Source organism: Hippichthys cyanospilos, chromosome 20 (assembly GCF_059441005.1).
Source record: "Hippichthys cyanospilos isolate Australia breed blue-spotted pipefish chromosome 20, RoL_Hcya_1.0, whole genome shotgun sequence".
NCBI classification, from domain to species: Eukaryota; Metazoa; Chordata; class Actinopteri; order Syngnathiformes; family Syngnathidae; genus Hippichthys; species Hippichthys cyanospilos.
The window spans coordinates 15,210,244-15,226,593 of NC_142388.1; the positions used below are offsets into that span (position 1 = coordinate 15,210,244).

General features: G+C 38.2%; 1 protein-coding gene across 1 annotated transcript in view; it reads left to right on the forward strand.

Annotated features, from left to right (window-relative positions):
• Positions 1 to 15,902, forward strand: part of meis2b (Meis homeobox 2b) — a 68,694-nt gene extending 52,792 nt beyond the window's left edge. The window contains exons 10-13 of the mRNA XM_088403749.1: positions 806 to 864; positions 2,312 to 2,401; positions 3,782 to 3,878; positions 15,100 to 15,902. Coding sequence (XP_088259875.1) covers positions 806 to 864; positions 2,312 to 2,401; positions 3,782 to 3,840 — 208 coding nt within the window. The 3' untranslated portion in view covers positions 3,841 to 3,878; positions 15,100 to 15,902. The remainder of the gene's footprint in view (positions 1 to 805; positions 865 to 2,311; positions 2,402 to 3,781; positions 3,879 to 15,099) is intronic.
• The last annotated feature ends 448 nt before the right edge of the window (positions 15,903 to 16,350 follow it).

Sequence of the window (16,350 nt, forward strand, 5' to 3'; positions counted from 1 at the left end):
ATATGCATCGTAATACTACACAATAAAATTCTTATTCTGTTCACTTCCCCGAACAGACTTACACTCCAAACAATAGAGCAAATAATAAAGTCGACAATAAAAAAAAACAGTAATAGAGCAATAAGGGCAGCGATAATGAAGCACTATTAAGGGTTTGTACATTTTCAAACCATCAGTACAGTATTTACCTCCACATAAATAAACCATACATTTTAAAAGCATTTCTCCAGACTTGAATAAATTGTAACATGCATTCAGGTCCACCAGTTTGAAAGCTCTAACTCAGATGTCAATGAATTCAGACTCAGTATGGTGCCTTTGGGGATGTGTTAATGGAAAACATTGGCAAACCATTTAGACACGTATAGCCTGTGGCTACAAGACTAAATCTAAATCAATAGATTTAAATATGTATTTATTTTTATAGATAGCTTTTAATACACCAGATTGTATCTGTGGCAAATAAATGTATTAGTTGTCCCAAGAGACAGAGCATGATTTTCCTATTTGTCTGCTACATGTAAGAGTTGATCCTGACTAATTTAACAGAATAATCAGTTCAATCAAGGTAGACTTGCTAATCACACAACGGAAACATCAAATTAAGTAAAAATGAATAAATAAATCCAAATTATATGTTGTGATTTTTTTCCCGAATAACAGGCCTATTAATTTGCTTAAACCACCTGATTTTGTTCAATCCTCTCTTGAACTGTGGAAATTGTTTGTTTTGCACAAAGTAGCCAACCGTGGCTGTCAATTTGACACTTCATTGCCATTTACATGAAATACATTTGATTTTCAGGTTCATCAATGCAAGGAGGAGAATAGTTCAGCCAATGATTGACCAGTCCAACAGAGCAGGTAAAAATCAGTCCATATAGAATAAAACAAATAAAATAATTCCATAAAATATAATCATTATTTAATTATTTTGAAATGAGGAATGCTGTTAAAATATTTCTAGCTGTCTTACGCTAACTTGAACAAATTACCCTATTTCTCTCAGTACAAGCCAAGTTTTTTTCCCCTCATTTCCAATCCCCATATTGGGGGTTACTTATCAACGCATATCTGTGGTTGAATAACATTCACTTGCAAAATAAGTAATATTGTGTCATTTACAAGGCTCAAAATGATTAAATATACCCCAAATTTGATATAGCGTGTATCCATTTTAGAGTGTGTGCACAAGAACATCGCAAAAATGCACTTCCGTCAAATGCCGCCTAAATAAGCGTGCTTAAATAAGCCATTGAAGACGAAAAATGCAAGAGCAGTGGCACGGATGTCTGTGCGTGTGAGTGTGTGGGTGCGCGTGCGTGTGTGTGTGTGCGTGTGCGTGTGTGTATGTGTATGTGGGGGGGGGGGGGCTAAAACGATTAGCAAATCATTTGACTGCCTGTGGAAGAGTAACGAGCATGTTTGAAGACATTAAAAGAGTTAAAAGAGCATGTCCAAGATAGCCATACTGTTCATTAAAATGAGTGAAACTATTTGACGTGTCAGAGAGTAATGATGGGCTTTTAGACAAATCCACATTCATTGTCAAAAATAAACCATTGTAACTTGAAATCATTTTATTTTTCCAACATTAGTTTCAGCATTTGCGTCTATGTGCACATTGCCTCACAGTCTAGAAAAGCCTCTAAAATTAGGTTAATTTCATCATTTTAAGAACACACACCATGTGTTTTAATTGGACAGTCATGATCTGTGTAACCACTAAAGTCATGGGAGGACTAATATATTATATTTTTGTAAAAATCACGCAAATTGCAGTAAAAAAACAGGGTCAACTTATAAGCGAGGTTGACTTGTACACGGAGAAATACAGTAGTTTTCTGCCTGGTAATCTAAATTGTCAAAGTTGCAGGGAAAGTTCAAATGGCTCTATAAATAGGTGAAATGCAGTTTTATCCGACTGAAAAATAATTTGGAACCAGAAGCAGACAGGACCAAGGACCAAGCCAATGTAGTCACAGTAAGCATCTCAAACTACACTCGGAAACTAGACTTATAAAGAAAATGGTTTAAGATGACAGGTTGAGAGCTTGACATGACATCATGCAACTGACAACATAGAGTTTAAATGTTGTCAGACATCAATCATGACATAATAAATCAAACTAAAAATATTTGCGACTTTGGCAACTGATACATCAACGAAACAAACCTGTCCCAAAAGTACAAACCCTACATGACAAAGGTGATAAATACATGAAAGTGTCAAAAGTGACAAATACATGACCATTTCAACTGCATATCAACTGCTAACATACTGTAACAGCCTCTCTGTTTTTTCTCTCAGTGAGTCAGGGTACAGCTTACAGTCCAGAAGGCCAACCAATGGGAGGCTTTGTTCTTGATGGACAGCAGCATATGGGGCTCCGACCTGGGGGTAAGCATGTTCTCTGTAATTGGCCCAAACAAAAATGTTTGGGATGATATTTGCTGAGATTCACATTAAAGATAAATACACTTTTCCACTCCTTATCATTTGTGAACTTGATGTGAACAGTGCTCATTTTACAACTGAAAACTGTTGAGTCCCCAGGATTCACAATACTAAAAAACTATGGGTCCTGACAGAAATGTTTGGAGTCCCAAAAACTGTGCAGTAAAAACGAAAAAGTAAGTCCAAGGTTCAAACTGCATTTACAAGACGTGAGCAAAAATCAACATCAGATATTAACAAATGCCACCGAAAGGTTCAGTAAAATAGAATGAACTTACATGTATCATCCGTCATCATTTTATGCAATATCACAACCACTAATATAATATAGTCCATTTTGGTAGTAAAGTTCCATTTTTTACTTTGAGTGTTCGTTTAATTTGTCACTGATACTAAAATAATTGCCGAGTTTACTTTGCTTTGGCCCTAAAAATACTTTTTAGAAAGCATTTTTAAAAATACTTTTTAGAAAGCATTTTTGGAAAAAGGTGGGGACAGATCCCAGAATCTTTGTCAGGTCAGAAAGTCCATGGTGCAATTTTTCTGTCAAATAACTGTAGATTAATTAAAAAATTTGGCCACAACTCGATGATAGGGAAAAAGGTGGGGGTTTTTTTAGAACCACGTTTAAGATTGCAGGCACATGGAGGAAAAGCTTTTCCAATAAAATCGAGGTATACATTTATGTAACTTCAAAACAACAACTTCAGTTTTGTTTTAAATACTTTCTAAAACCAGTAGTAAAACATCACTATTAACTATAAATTAATAACATTACTATTAATCATTAAACCTTTTCAAGTTTTTAAATGAATAAAAATGTCAGTCCATTTTTATACTTTACAAAATCATCTCAGGGTCCGGATTAAACCCATTTGCAGCCCAGTACAGTTTGACAACCCTGTCCGTCATCCGTCCCATCTGTCACCAAAGACGAGCTTAACGCGGTATTGTCAAAATGATCATCGTCTCATGGTGTTAAAACTCACTGCAAATTCCTCCGACAGCTCATACAACATATGAATATGGTTGTCTTGACGCAAGGAATAACGTTAGCTAACTTAGCATGAATTTAAGACAGACTTGTGATACCTAGCTAGCTAGGAATTAATTGACTCCTTCATTCGTCAATGCGGGGAATAATTTTCTTATATCCATTTCGGAATTAGACTTTAAGTCAATTCAAAATAATACTTTCAACACGTTGATGTAGCTCAATTTACCAACTTCTTGCAGTGCACTTTCCTGCAAGCATAATGGAGCACTGTGTGAAGTTCGGTTGGAGCTAATGAAGGTTAGACACTTTACTCACTCTTGTTTCAGGTCCAATGGGAGGTATGGGCATGAATATGGGCATGGATGGGCAGTGGCACTACATGTAAGCAAACACCTCTGTGGCCAGCCTCAACAACAGGGTGAAGTAAGTGCATTCGTGCCTATTTCATTCCTATACTCAAATTATCCTGACAAGCAGTTGGGGGATATCCATGAAAAAGTTCATTACAAAATTAGTGCACATGCAAGGTGTGTTCATTGCAAACGCCTCCTATTGTTTCCAACAGATGTCATTACATTTAGAATTATTTGTCTGCTCCAAGGATGTGCAATTTAAAAGATTAGGGTGCTCTGGGGAGGCACGTGTGATCACATACTGTACTTCTTCACCTGATGTATGACAAAAATGCCTTTTTAAACACGGGCAAAATAAATGCATCATTCATTCATATAAATACGGTGGACCCCCAGTTTATGACATTCCTGCCTTACGTTTTTTTTCACCTTATGACGTGGCCCGCGACATTTTTTGTCCCCACTTTACACCATTTCTTTCGCCTTATGATACGTCCAACATGGTGGTTAGTGTGCGCTCATATGTTAATATACGTGTCACCGCTTACGTCACTTCAATGCTGGTCTGCTATTGGTCGGCGTCTCGACTCCTTAAGATACTGGTCTACTATTGGTCCGCGTGATGGCGTCTTGAAGATGCCGGTCTGCTCTTGGTTGGCGCATGGCTACCTAAAGACTTGATCTCGTGTGAGAGTGCTTTCAATATCTAATTCAATATGTATTTTAGGGCTTAATTCAAACTTGAATTGGTTATCCATGACTCCCAAGATTGCTACTGATATTAAAAAGAGAAGTAAGAAGATTTATAAGGAAACGAAGCAGAGATAATCAAGTAATACGAAGAAAGCTAAGCTAAGCTAGCCTAGCCTAGGCTACCCTTACTAGGGAATATGGCCATAACAATCGACAACTCAAAGGTAAATATATTTTTTTATTTATGATGTTATTTAATTGTATGCATGTATATTATATACAAACCGGATTTGGTTGAAGTTGGCAAATTGTGGAAAATGTAAATAAAAACAAAATTCAAAGATTTTAAAATCCTTCTCAACCCATATTCAATTGAATACACTACAAAGATAACATATTTAATGTTCAAACTGATAAACATAGTTGTTTTTTGCCAAATAATTAACTTAGAATTTCATGGCTGCAACACGTCCAGTAGAAGTTTGGAAAGGGCATGTTTACCACTCTGTTACATCACCTTTCCTTTTAATAACACTCAATAAACATTTTGGAAGAGAGGAGAGTAAATCTCTTAGCTTCTCATGTGAAATTCTTTATGGCAAATTCACGTTACGATCCCAACCATGGAATGGATTAAGCTCGTAAACCATACACATGTATGATGATGAGTAGTTTTATTTTTGTGTCCAAGAAGCATATTATTTTGTAGAATTTAATTTAAACGGGAACTCGATGTACTTCCCGTTGGCGTTTTGTGAATGGCAGGCACATTGCGGAAGACAGGTGGTCAGTGAGGCAGTAGGATGCCAGCATATTACCTGAACCCGTCTAACAAACAAACGGTAGTTTTAAGTCTGGGTTGCGGTATTATCTTGTGTAATATGAGTACCGTATTTGTCGGACTATAAGCTGCAACGCTGTGGGCACACGGAGGAAAATCTATTCCTATAAAATCATGGTATACATTTATGCAGTGGTGGTCCGTGCATTTCATACTGAGGGCTTCAGTGATTGGACCTCTCATTCACACACGCATGCATTACTGGGCTACACAGCCCATCTTTCAGAGCATTTAAACATCAATAAACCCGCATTAGCAATTAAATTTTAACATTCTACATGCTAAAACTTGAAATAACTTATTGACTTAAAGTAATAATTTCAAATTATTTGTCCACAAAGTTTTATGAATTCCACGGAGAGCAGGCAAGCTTTAACAAGATTGTATGCTAAATTATAAATGGCAATTTAACATAAGTGTCATGTCTGGACATGGTGAGTTGGTACCGGCAGGTGTCACGAATAACCTCAGGACCAGGAATCAAGGAACCTCAACCAGACACACAAGTCAAAAGCCAATTAATAGAGTTTATTAAACCAGGGTGCACACTAAGCATGAAAAAAACAAAACAACGTTTCAAAGGCAAAGTACAACTGAAAACACAAAGTACCAAATGAAAGAGAGGCAAAAGGTCTGGCCAGAAAGAGTCCAATAGGAACAGGGAGGCGACGAGGGAGCAGAGTCAGGAGGAAAGCAACAAGAGCAAAGTAGCAAAGAAAATTAATCAACAAAGGATACCAAAAACGCGATCAAAGTTCAAACCAAGGGATAGACGAGAGGTTGATCGCGAGACGGGACCGCTGTAGAAAACACTGAGCTGCATGAAGTGTGTCAAAGGAATAACCCGGCAGTTGCTCTCCTTGCACCCGCCGGCTTATAAAGCCCTTGTTTTTATAAAGCCCTTGATTTTAATGAGACGCAGGTCTGCGTGGCCGGTGACTCCACCCTCTCGTGGCGGAAGAAGAGCACTGCCAAACACAAAAAAAAAACCAAGACTTAAGACAGGAACATGACAGAAGGAAGAAGACCCAAAAAATACAGGAAAACTGAGAAATATGTGACTCAAAAAAGGAAGTTTTAACAAAGAAATGAGGCAGGACCCAACCGGCAAACCAGCAAAACAGCACAAAGTATCACCAGACAGGTGGACGAAATCAAATAAACGAGAACACAGACAATAAAGGCAGACGCGAGTGGAACAGAAACATGAAAAAAAAAAAAAAAACACAAACTCACTAAACCCAACCAAACATGACAAATTGAATATGAATGAAATCAAATGACAAAAACATATTAACTCACCCAAAACGGCTGTTATTTCAGTACAAAATCCATTCTTTTTATTTTCCTATCGAGACTTGTTTGTAAAGTTTGTCTTCGCGTTTTATTTCCAATGATAAATCATTTTGTATTGACATGGACGGCAATGCTGAAAGTCGAGTCAACCCCATTTCCGTTTTGCTCTTTTTCAGCCATTGTGGTTTCGATGTACGCTAACGCTAACATTAGCTGGTTGAGCAACATGTTTCTTTCTTTAACGACTTCCGCCGTTGGTGGATCAATGTAGCACCGCCTTCCTGCAGTGAACGTCCAGTCACGAAAGTCCAGTTCTACGTTAGGGCTCTTGAAGGCGTTTTTACGGGTCGATTGGCTATTGCAGCCCTCTAACAAAATATGGGGCCATACACAATATGCCCTTGCAAACAGCAAAGAAGCCTTCATACTGTTCAAGCACTTCTGGGCTCAAGCAGACAGGAAGTATGCCTGGCGACACATGTTAACTGGATTCCAATTGGCTAAAAACTCTACACTAAAACTACAGCACTTAGAAAGAGTGGAACCACATAGATATAATATGACATGAAAAGAACAAAATATGGAAAATAATTTTATATATTAAAATATATATTCAGTAAAAATACCTTTAAAATGAAATTGACTTTTACTATAGTTATTATAATTAGTATAATTTATTATAGTTATGATAATGTGAGGCTATATTAGGCCAGCAGAGAAGGCGTTGCTGGCCCTGACGGGTCCACCACTGCATTGATGTACAGTAACTTCCCCTATAACGCCAAACGTATCATATTTGATACATGAGGTTTTGAGCCCTCCACATGAGTACTGTGACATTTTTTCCCCTTAAAAACCCAATGTGGCCAATTAGCTACATGCAATACACGTAATATCCAGCAGTTGGCAGTAATTCGGGCAATCGAGGGCTCTGAAGTTTGCCATGAACAAGGAATCAGGCGCAGGTAATTTTTGCAGAAAGTTTTTGCCAATTATGAAAAGGTTAAGGTAACAATAACATTAGTTTTTGTGTGAAATGTCAATAGGAAGAGGTACTGGGTTTATGCAATGTTATTTTTTAAAATATTTTATAATCTATGTTTTAGTAAAACCGTGTGGAAAAATACATATAAAATTTGATACAGTGGATAAGTATGGTAAATATATAATTATGTAACTTTAAATCAGCCTATTATCATTTTATTGTATTTCATGCATTATAACTAACATCAAGCAACATACAGTCTTTTTATTTTCAAGTAGACTGATTACATTTTGAAATGAATTAATTTGATACATTTAGAGTAAAAAATTAGATATGCAACTTGCAGTATTGTGATAATTGATGACAGGTTGGGTGTTGTGATGCTAGAAACTTTTAGAAACCTTTTGCTTACAGATTATACATAAAACTGACCAATTCAAAGAAACAATACACCATTGGTATGTGTGAGCATCATATTATACTGCAAGGATTGGGGAAAACTCAGATAGCAGTGATGATGAGGAAGCAGAAAACCCAAATAGTAGTGGTGATGATGAAGGTCCAGGAGTCCCAGAAATGGAAACAACAAACCCGAAGAACACAACAGAAAAGCAGCCAACAAGGGGCAAAGTAAAAAGGAAGGAGTATCAGATAACATCATATACATAGCAAAGTGCATCAGTGAGTGTTCAGCTCCACTCACTAACTCTCAAACGTTGCAGAGTATGTACAAACACACACACATTTCACATCTCATCAGCATTCTTCTCAAAACACGCACGCACACACGGTACATATTATAGATATGTAAAGGTAAAAAAAAAAAAAAAAAATCTGCATTTGCTCTACACCACAGGTATTGAACTCCAGTCCTCAACGGCCGGTATCCGGAAGGTTTTCCGGTTTTCTAGGATATTTTCAACATGCGGGGCCCTGCATGTACGGCAAAATATTACCGACCTCGCGCGGCTGCCTCTATTTTTGGAACCCGCCCTGACGCGCAAGAGTCAAATGCACAGAAATAATGTTCATAATAAGCAGCAATAGTTCAACCTGGGGCGGCTAGGTGACGCAGTGAATAGCACGTCCGCCTCACAGTTCAAAGGTCCCGGTTCAAATCCACTTGGCAACGGCCTTCCTATGTGGAATTTGCATGTTCTCCCTGAGCCTGCGTGGGTTCTCTCAGGGCACTCCGGCTTCCTCCTACTCACCAAGAAAAACATGCATGGCAGTTGAATTGGACATACTAAATTGTCCTTAGATTTGATTGGGTGCGTGAATGGTCGTTCGTCTCTGTGTGCCCTGTGATTGGCTGGCAACCAGTTCAGGGTGTCCCCAATGGATGGATGGATAGTTCAACCTGCATTTCGTTGAAAAACTGACCAGCCCCAACCTGAACCAAGATCAAATGAGAATTTAGAATTTCTTTACCCGCACCGCACGTAACCCGCTGACCGACGCAACACTAATGTGTTGGCCGTCGTAATTCTATAATCCATACAACATAAATGAGAGTATAGAGCGGTGTACAAAACCACAGATTTCAATTTTGACCTTCAGTGAAATATTCAGTTGTTTTTAAATCGTTTATTCTGACACTTAAGTCAATTTAATAGATTGCTTAACGAAAAGCATGAAAAAAAAAACAATGAATATTAAAGGCCAAAATTTAGATATGACCCTGTGGGTTCTCCAGGGTTAAATATTCTAATGTATTATTCTTAGTCTAATCTCCTTTTTTTATATAATAGTGAAATTAAAACTGTTTGTGTCTTACCGTTATTTGTGGACGAAGTCCATGCACAATATCCTGTGTTTGTCATGGCGGCGCAAAACAGAAAACCCAGCCCAAAACCACAATAGGAACATGACAGTGTTAGTCCAGACATTATTACATGTTGAGAACAAACGGCACGGAAAGCAGTAAAGATGGTTTTTCGAGGGACAGCCACATAGCCATTTTTTTCGGGTGTACCACTCCGTTTGAAAAGAACGCATTATCTACTGTCCCATAGTTGGAAGTGAACCGTTTAGCGCTGGCGTTGGTCTACCTGTGTTAATCACGTCCACTTTTGACTGGAAATCCAGTTTTAAGAAAATCTTAAGCTTAGATATACAGTGGTACCTCGGTACTCGACCATAATCCGTTCTGAGGTGGTGGTCGAGCACCGATTTGTTCGAACACCGAAAGCAATTTTCCCATAAGAAATAATGGAAAGTATGTGTGCACAAGTAAATGTGCACAAGCAGTACATGATAAAGATAAAGATAAATAAAGCATTATAAACCATTTTGTATAATTTACTTACGTTTTGGAGAGTGGTTGATGGCATACAGGAATGGATGTGGAGAGGACGGGAGGGAGTTACTCCTTCCATGATGACGCTAGCTAACTGCGACGCGAGGTACACCGCGTTCATATTTTGCTATAATTTCCTTCTTCGGTTCAATAGTGGTCCTCATTGTTTTCCTCTTTGCCTTCCCCTTATCACTGTCTTTCTTTGGACCCATTATTAAGGGCTAGAGCAACACGAAAAAGTTTAAATCCGGGAAGAAATACTCGAACAAACGTCTTACTCCGCTGGCGGTCTGAGTTGAACTGCCGCTTACCCGCTGGCCGAGAAGGGCCGAGGAGCGCGTTCGGGTCGGCTCGGCTCGGCTCGGCTCGGCTCGGCTAGGCTCGGCTAGTCGAGCACCGAAAATCTGTTTGAGGTCAGATGCATTATCTACTTGAATTTTTTGGTCGAGCACCGATTTGGTCGAGTATAGAGGCGGTCGAGTACCGAGGTACCACTGTATAATCGTCTTCCATTTTGGCAGTCCGACGTCGAAAAATACAAAACCAATAGCACTTGACTCACCTGGTCCCTCTGCGTAGAACAACAGCGCAACAAGTTGTCGTTTGCTCATGTACACCCTCTTCATTGTGGCAGAGAAATACCTGCCTCACCCTGTGCCTTTTCACAGCGGTTTTATTTCCCATCAGCAAAACCAAATATGCCATTAACAAACATTAAACTTTAATGGTTAAAGACATTAGCCAGACTGTGGAAAATCAGATAAAAAAATGTATCTGCAAACATTATATTGGCGACATGTAGATATACGGCAAGTAGCACATGCCAGTTGCACGTATCAACCCAGTCCGTGATGATTGCGCATTCAGAGGTGAAGCTTGACGCGGTGCTGCCTCACATCTCGTTTCATCCCTGTATTTGAACAGGAAATAGGCAAATTCTGCGATTTTAACGATACAAAATGTTTGAAATTAGTCATACATAAAAATCAGTGGTCAAATATTAATATAAATTTTATGTTATAATTCTTTTTTTTTTTTTTACTTGTCATGATGACAAGCCTCACCTGCCTAGCCTGACCGCACGTTCCTGATACACACACATATATATATATATATATATATATATATATATATATATATATATATATATATATATATATATATATATATATATATATATATATATATATATATATATACACACACACAAAAAATTAAGAGCAGGAAACAAGAACAAAAGTGTCACGAATAACCCACGCATCCCAAATGGGAATGGACCCCAACCAGGCACAAGAGGTGATGTTACAGAGTTTATTAACAAAGGGAGCGCGCAAGGCGTGAGAAAAAACAAAAACAGTCCGAAGGTAAAGTAGCAAACCAAAGTCACAAAGTACCAACACAAAGCGAGACGAGAACGTCTGGATCTAAAGTCCACGGGAAAGAAATGCAGCAAGGATGTCGTGAGTCCACAGGGGATGGCTGCAAACAAAGTAGCAATAGAAATAGTTCACAAGCCGGAAAACATAACACGCACAAAGTACAAATCAAGATGACTCAAGAAGGTAGGACGTGAGGTCAAGAGCGCTGGGATTCACAGGAAGGCAAGCGAGCTTGGCGAAGGAATAACCCGGCAAAGGCTTGTAAGTGCCGGTCAGCTTATAAAGCCCTGTCACGAGATGCGCAACAGGTGTGAGTGTCCGATGGTCCCGTCCCATGCGGAGGAAGGAGACTTAGTCTGCAAATCAACACTAACTAAAAAGGCAAGAAACGTGACAAAAAGGACGCCAAGTCTTTTGGAAATAAAAGTTTTCATCCTACAGAGGGCTCAATTGTGTAATACCATAAAATCAGAATGAAATGAAGATGTGGCAGTCCAGTCCATTTTTTCCAAAACTTAATTTGGCTGCAATAAACTAAGTTTTTCCATATGCTGCTGCAATAACATAATAATAATAATTTTTCAGCTGAGACGTCTCAGAATAGTTGAGCATGAATAAAAATATTACACTTCTTCAAGAAATTGTTTTCTGCCAAGTGATGTTGCAGGGATGAAAAGGTGACCTTTTGAAATAGCAGAAAGCAAAGGAATCAGTCGTGACAGCAAAGTTACGTCATGGCATCAATAACCTTGGTATTCTTCAGTCAAGGGTGTCAAATAGCGGCTGAAATCCACTCTCTTCCACTGTCAAAAATGGCTAGGGTTAGGGTCAGTGCAATATACATACCTTAATCCCATGTTGTTTTGGTAGATCTTGCACTTCATGGGTCCAAGCAGTGATGCTCATACATACATATAAATATATGTATATGGACCCCCAGTTACAACGTCCCTGACTTCCGTTATTTTCATATTCCGACCAGGAATACTAAGTTTTTTCATCCCCGCTTTATGACATTTTTTGTGCCCAAAACAACTCATCACCCTAGGGGCTTGACAGTATTTGTGTTGTTTTATCTTCATCTGCAGGCGTTTTTAGGTTATTACATTTATTTTCAGTTGCCACTATAATTCAGGTCTGCTATTTTTCGGTGTCTCCTCACGGAGATGGTGATCTGCTATTGGTGGGCCTCACTTGTTTCAAAATGGTGGAACGGCAAAGCTTTGTTGATTGTGAGTGGTTACAAAACTGTATTTATAGTGCATTTTACTGCTTAATTCAAAGTTTAAAGGGTTAGCCATGGGTCCCAAGATTGCTAGTGATGTTAAAGAGAGAAGTAAGAAGATGATTTATATGGAAAAGATGCTGAAGATAACCCCTATTAGGGAATATGGGCATAACAAGCAGCACTCAAAGGTAAATAAATCCTTTCCATATTTTTTTATTTATGATGATTTCTGATTGTATACATGTATATTATAAATGCGTAGCACTTACTATACTATTTTGGTACCAACTTTTAATATGTATGTAAAATTATGATGTTTTTATCTGGGGTTCTAAAGGCATTAGCTATTTAACATAGGTTTGGATTGCCCGTCATACTGCGAATTCGCCTCATGACCCAGCCGCGGAGTAGATTAATCTCGTAACACAGGGGCTCACTTATCACATATTCAGACATATTCAGACTTTAGTCCTTAAAGGTCTGGTATCTCGGTGTTACGGTTTTCTCTCCTCAACACACCTGATTCAAATGAGTAGCTAGTTAGTAAGCTCTTCAGGAGCTTGAAAATGATCCTAATCATTTGAATCAGGTGTGTTCATTATCAACCTACAAACTTTTTGAAATAGTCATGTAACAATATGTTGAAAAAAACTAGGGATTTTTTTATTAAAAGGGAAAAATTATGCTAAAAACGCTGGTGACATCACCTTCTACTATCATGCCTGCTTCCTCTTTACACATCTTATTCCGCTAACGCCATCTTTTCTCATCCTGCAATCTGTTTAAAAATCAGGCTAACCCACGTCCCGACCCGACCCCCACACCTCCTCCTCTTTAGAGCCCTATCAGCTTCATACGGCTGCTGACAGTTTTCAAATCAAGACATATATTGCATGCCGTGGGCATCCAAGCACAAAGAATTTTATTTAACACCCACACTCCACTGCTCAATGATCCACGCTGTAATGACACTTACCTTGATTAATAGAGCTCTTTATATGTAAATAGGAGCTACATTTGCTTCATTTTTTTTAATCCAGTTGGATGATTTTTGCCGACATAGCAGCCTCATTCTTTGAATGATAATACCCCAAATTTTACGAATGAAGTTCGTGATGCCTCATGTGAAAAAATAAAAGAAATGTCGACATGGCCCTTCAACTAGAATAAACATCATTGTGTATTTGGCGGTTATTTAATCTAATTACATCTCTGTTAATGATAATTGGGTTGTTACTATATGTGGTGCATTGAAGCTTGGTGTATTTTCCTCCCCCAGTTTCATCTGCAATGAGAGCATATGCTGACTGCAGCAGTAAATGTTTTCAAGACTGCAGAAATATTACGCTTTTCCATGCACAATAAAGCCAGAGCCATAACATTTAACCAGCATGGAATACACGAGTGAGTCTGTATTCAAGCCTCCTGTTTTCCGCATAGACCTGTCAGTATAGTCAGTATGCTCAGCTATAGACACATTATTTGTATACATGTGTACAATGACAATAAAGGCATTCTATTCTAACACATCTCATGTATACAATCCGTGTTAATTCAAAATTATTTTCTGAATGAGGATGAAAATTACTGCATAATTAGTTGCTTAAATGATGGCTGAGCAGGATGTGCTATATAAGTTTTTCTTAAGTTTATCAAACAGAATCAAATGTTTTTATTAGAGTACTGGAAAAGGAGGCAAATTTATTTGTATACCAAATCCAGAATCTGAAATGTTTAAAGATGTTTATGTGAAGGTCATTGAGCTTTCCTTAAGAGATCAACATGGATCTTGTTGGGAAAAAAAAAAAAAAACGTTTCAGTTGTGCTATTAGTCATGCTTTTTTAAAATCAAAATAAATGAGTGGGTATTGCTTATTTAAGTAGTTTATTAATTCACAACGAAGAAAAATTTATGTTCAGAAGTTACAGTAAACAGGAAACAAGTAGCTTAAACCACAGCAAAAAGTACCCTATACCGTAAACATTTGGTTTCACATGCTTAAAATGGGGCAAAGAGACGTAATTTCTACTACTTTCCCCGAAATAAATCAAATGATATTAAATAGTTTATTTTATTTTATATATTACTTATTTCATTTATGTATTAATGTACGACCAATGTACATTTCCTAATTAAGTAAATCAAATATTTTGATTAACATTGTGAAAAAGCACTACAGAATACAGTATTATGATTATCACATACAATCCTTATTATAATTATCATATAGAAATATTTGATTTTAATGAAAAATAAGAATACGAGGTCATTACTAAAAAATATTTCCAATCCGTTATGATGGTTATGATGACTGCTGTGTATATATCTGGGTTGTTATTTTGCATTTTGTCCACGTAGAACAGTCAGTTCGGCCACAAAATATCGAACATTTATTTGTCTCCAGTAGTCAAAAAGAATAGATGCATGCATACATGTCAATTGTGTGTGTGCGTGTGTGTGCGTGGGCTCGCGTGTTTGCGAGCAAGCGAGTGTGTGTAGGTGTGCGCGCGTGTGCGTGTGGGATGGAGTTGAATTGCGTATCCTCACAGACTCATCTTTGTCTTCCCAGGCTTCCATGGTTGGCTCAGGGACCTTTTTTCATTCAGCTTGTGGAGCTTCAAGTCGCTGGTGCATGTACCCACGTGACCACCCCTCGTGCCCCACCTCAACTTTGTTGCCAGTGGCTTGCACGCACACGTTTCTACGTCGAGAATCAAGTGTGGAAAATGCATCACTTGTATAGGCTTTTTTAATGCGATCTGAAAGGAGACATGAGTATGAACACAGAAGAATGGGAAATGCGGGAGCGTAGACGAGTAAAAGAAGCGGTTGTCTGTTATTCAAAAAAATAATAAAATTTAAAAATATATTTAGAAGAGAAGCAAATACGCCTCTCCCCAAGTTTGTTTTAAATTATTTATTTATTTTTATACAACGGCGGACCACAGGGACATCTTTTTTCATTATCCTTCTGATCTGCGAAAAATATACAGACAACTCGCGCACGCACACACACAGACACACGCACGCACACACACGCACACGCACACGCAAACTGTGGATTATATATAAAAAAAATATGTATAATTTTAATTGTTGTGCTGTATGGATTTGTTGTTCCACATTCAGTTTTTTACTGTATTGTTCTTGTCCTTGACCTTCACATCGCCTAACTCGAGTGATAACCTTCGCAAGCTCATGTGGGATTCTGTTGCATTTTATTTTCTTGTTTTTTTCTCTGTATTTGCAACTGAAGCAAATTTTAAAAAAGTTCACAATTTGTTTTGATAACGTTTGAATGACTTTCTATGACTAAAACACAAAAGTATGTCATCACCAGAACTAAATTGAGATAAAATAAAGAAAATTCAAAGAAAAGCGTGTTGATATGTATAAAGCATTTTGGGAAGAGAGAGGTCGTGTGTGGGCGTTGGTAGAGAAGAAGCAACAAAATTAGTTGTAGGCGCAGGTCACGTATCCAGCTTCGGTTCGATCGGAATTGCAGTTGTCTGCTGTTATTGGGTTGATAGTGACAGCCATGATGGATGGACCGGCACCCAAATTCAGGAAAATAAGAAAGAAGCTCCAGCTGCGTTTCATGAAACGTCTTTGTTTGCAAAGACACATCTGATGGGCTGCTTTGCATGATGCAGATGCCTGTGTTGCGGCCGTGTATGAGTCTATGCGTGTTATTTTATGGTAACGAATTGGACGGAATGGGGGGGGGGGGGGGCGGGGGGGTCTTTGTTCTTACTTTATAAACGGAACAAATAACTTCATTTGAAAAGTTACCATTTTTTCGTTATTCGGTGTGGGCTCG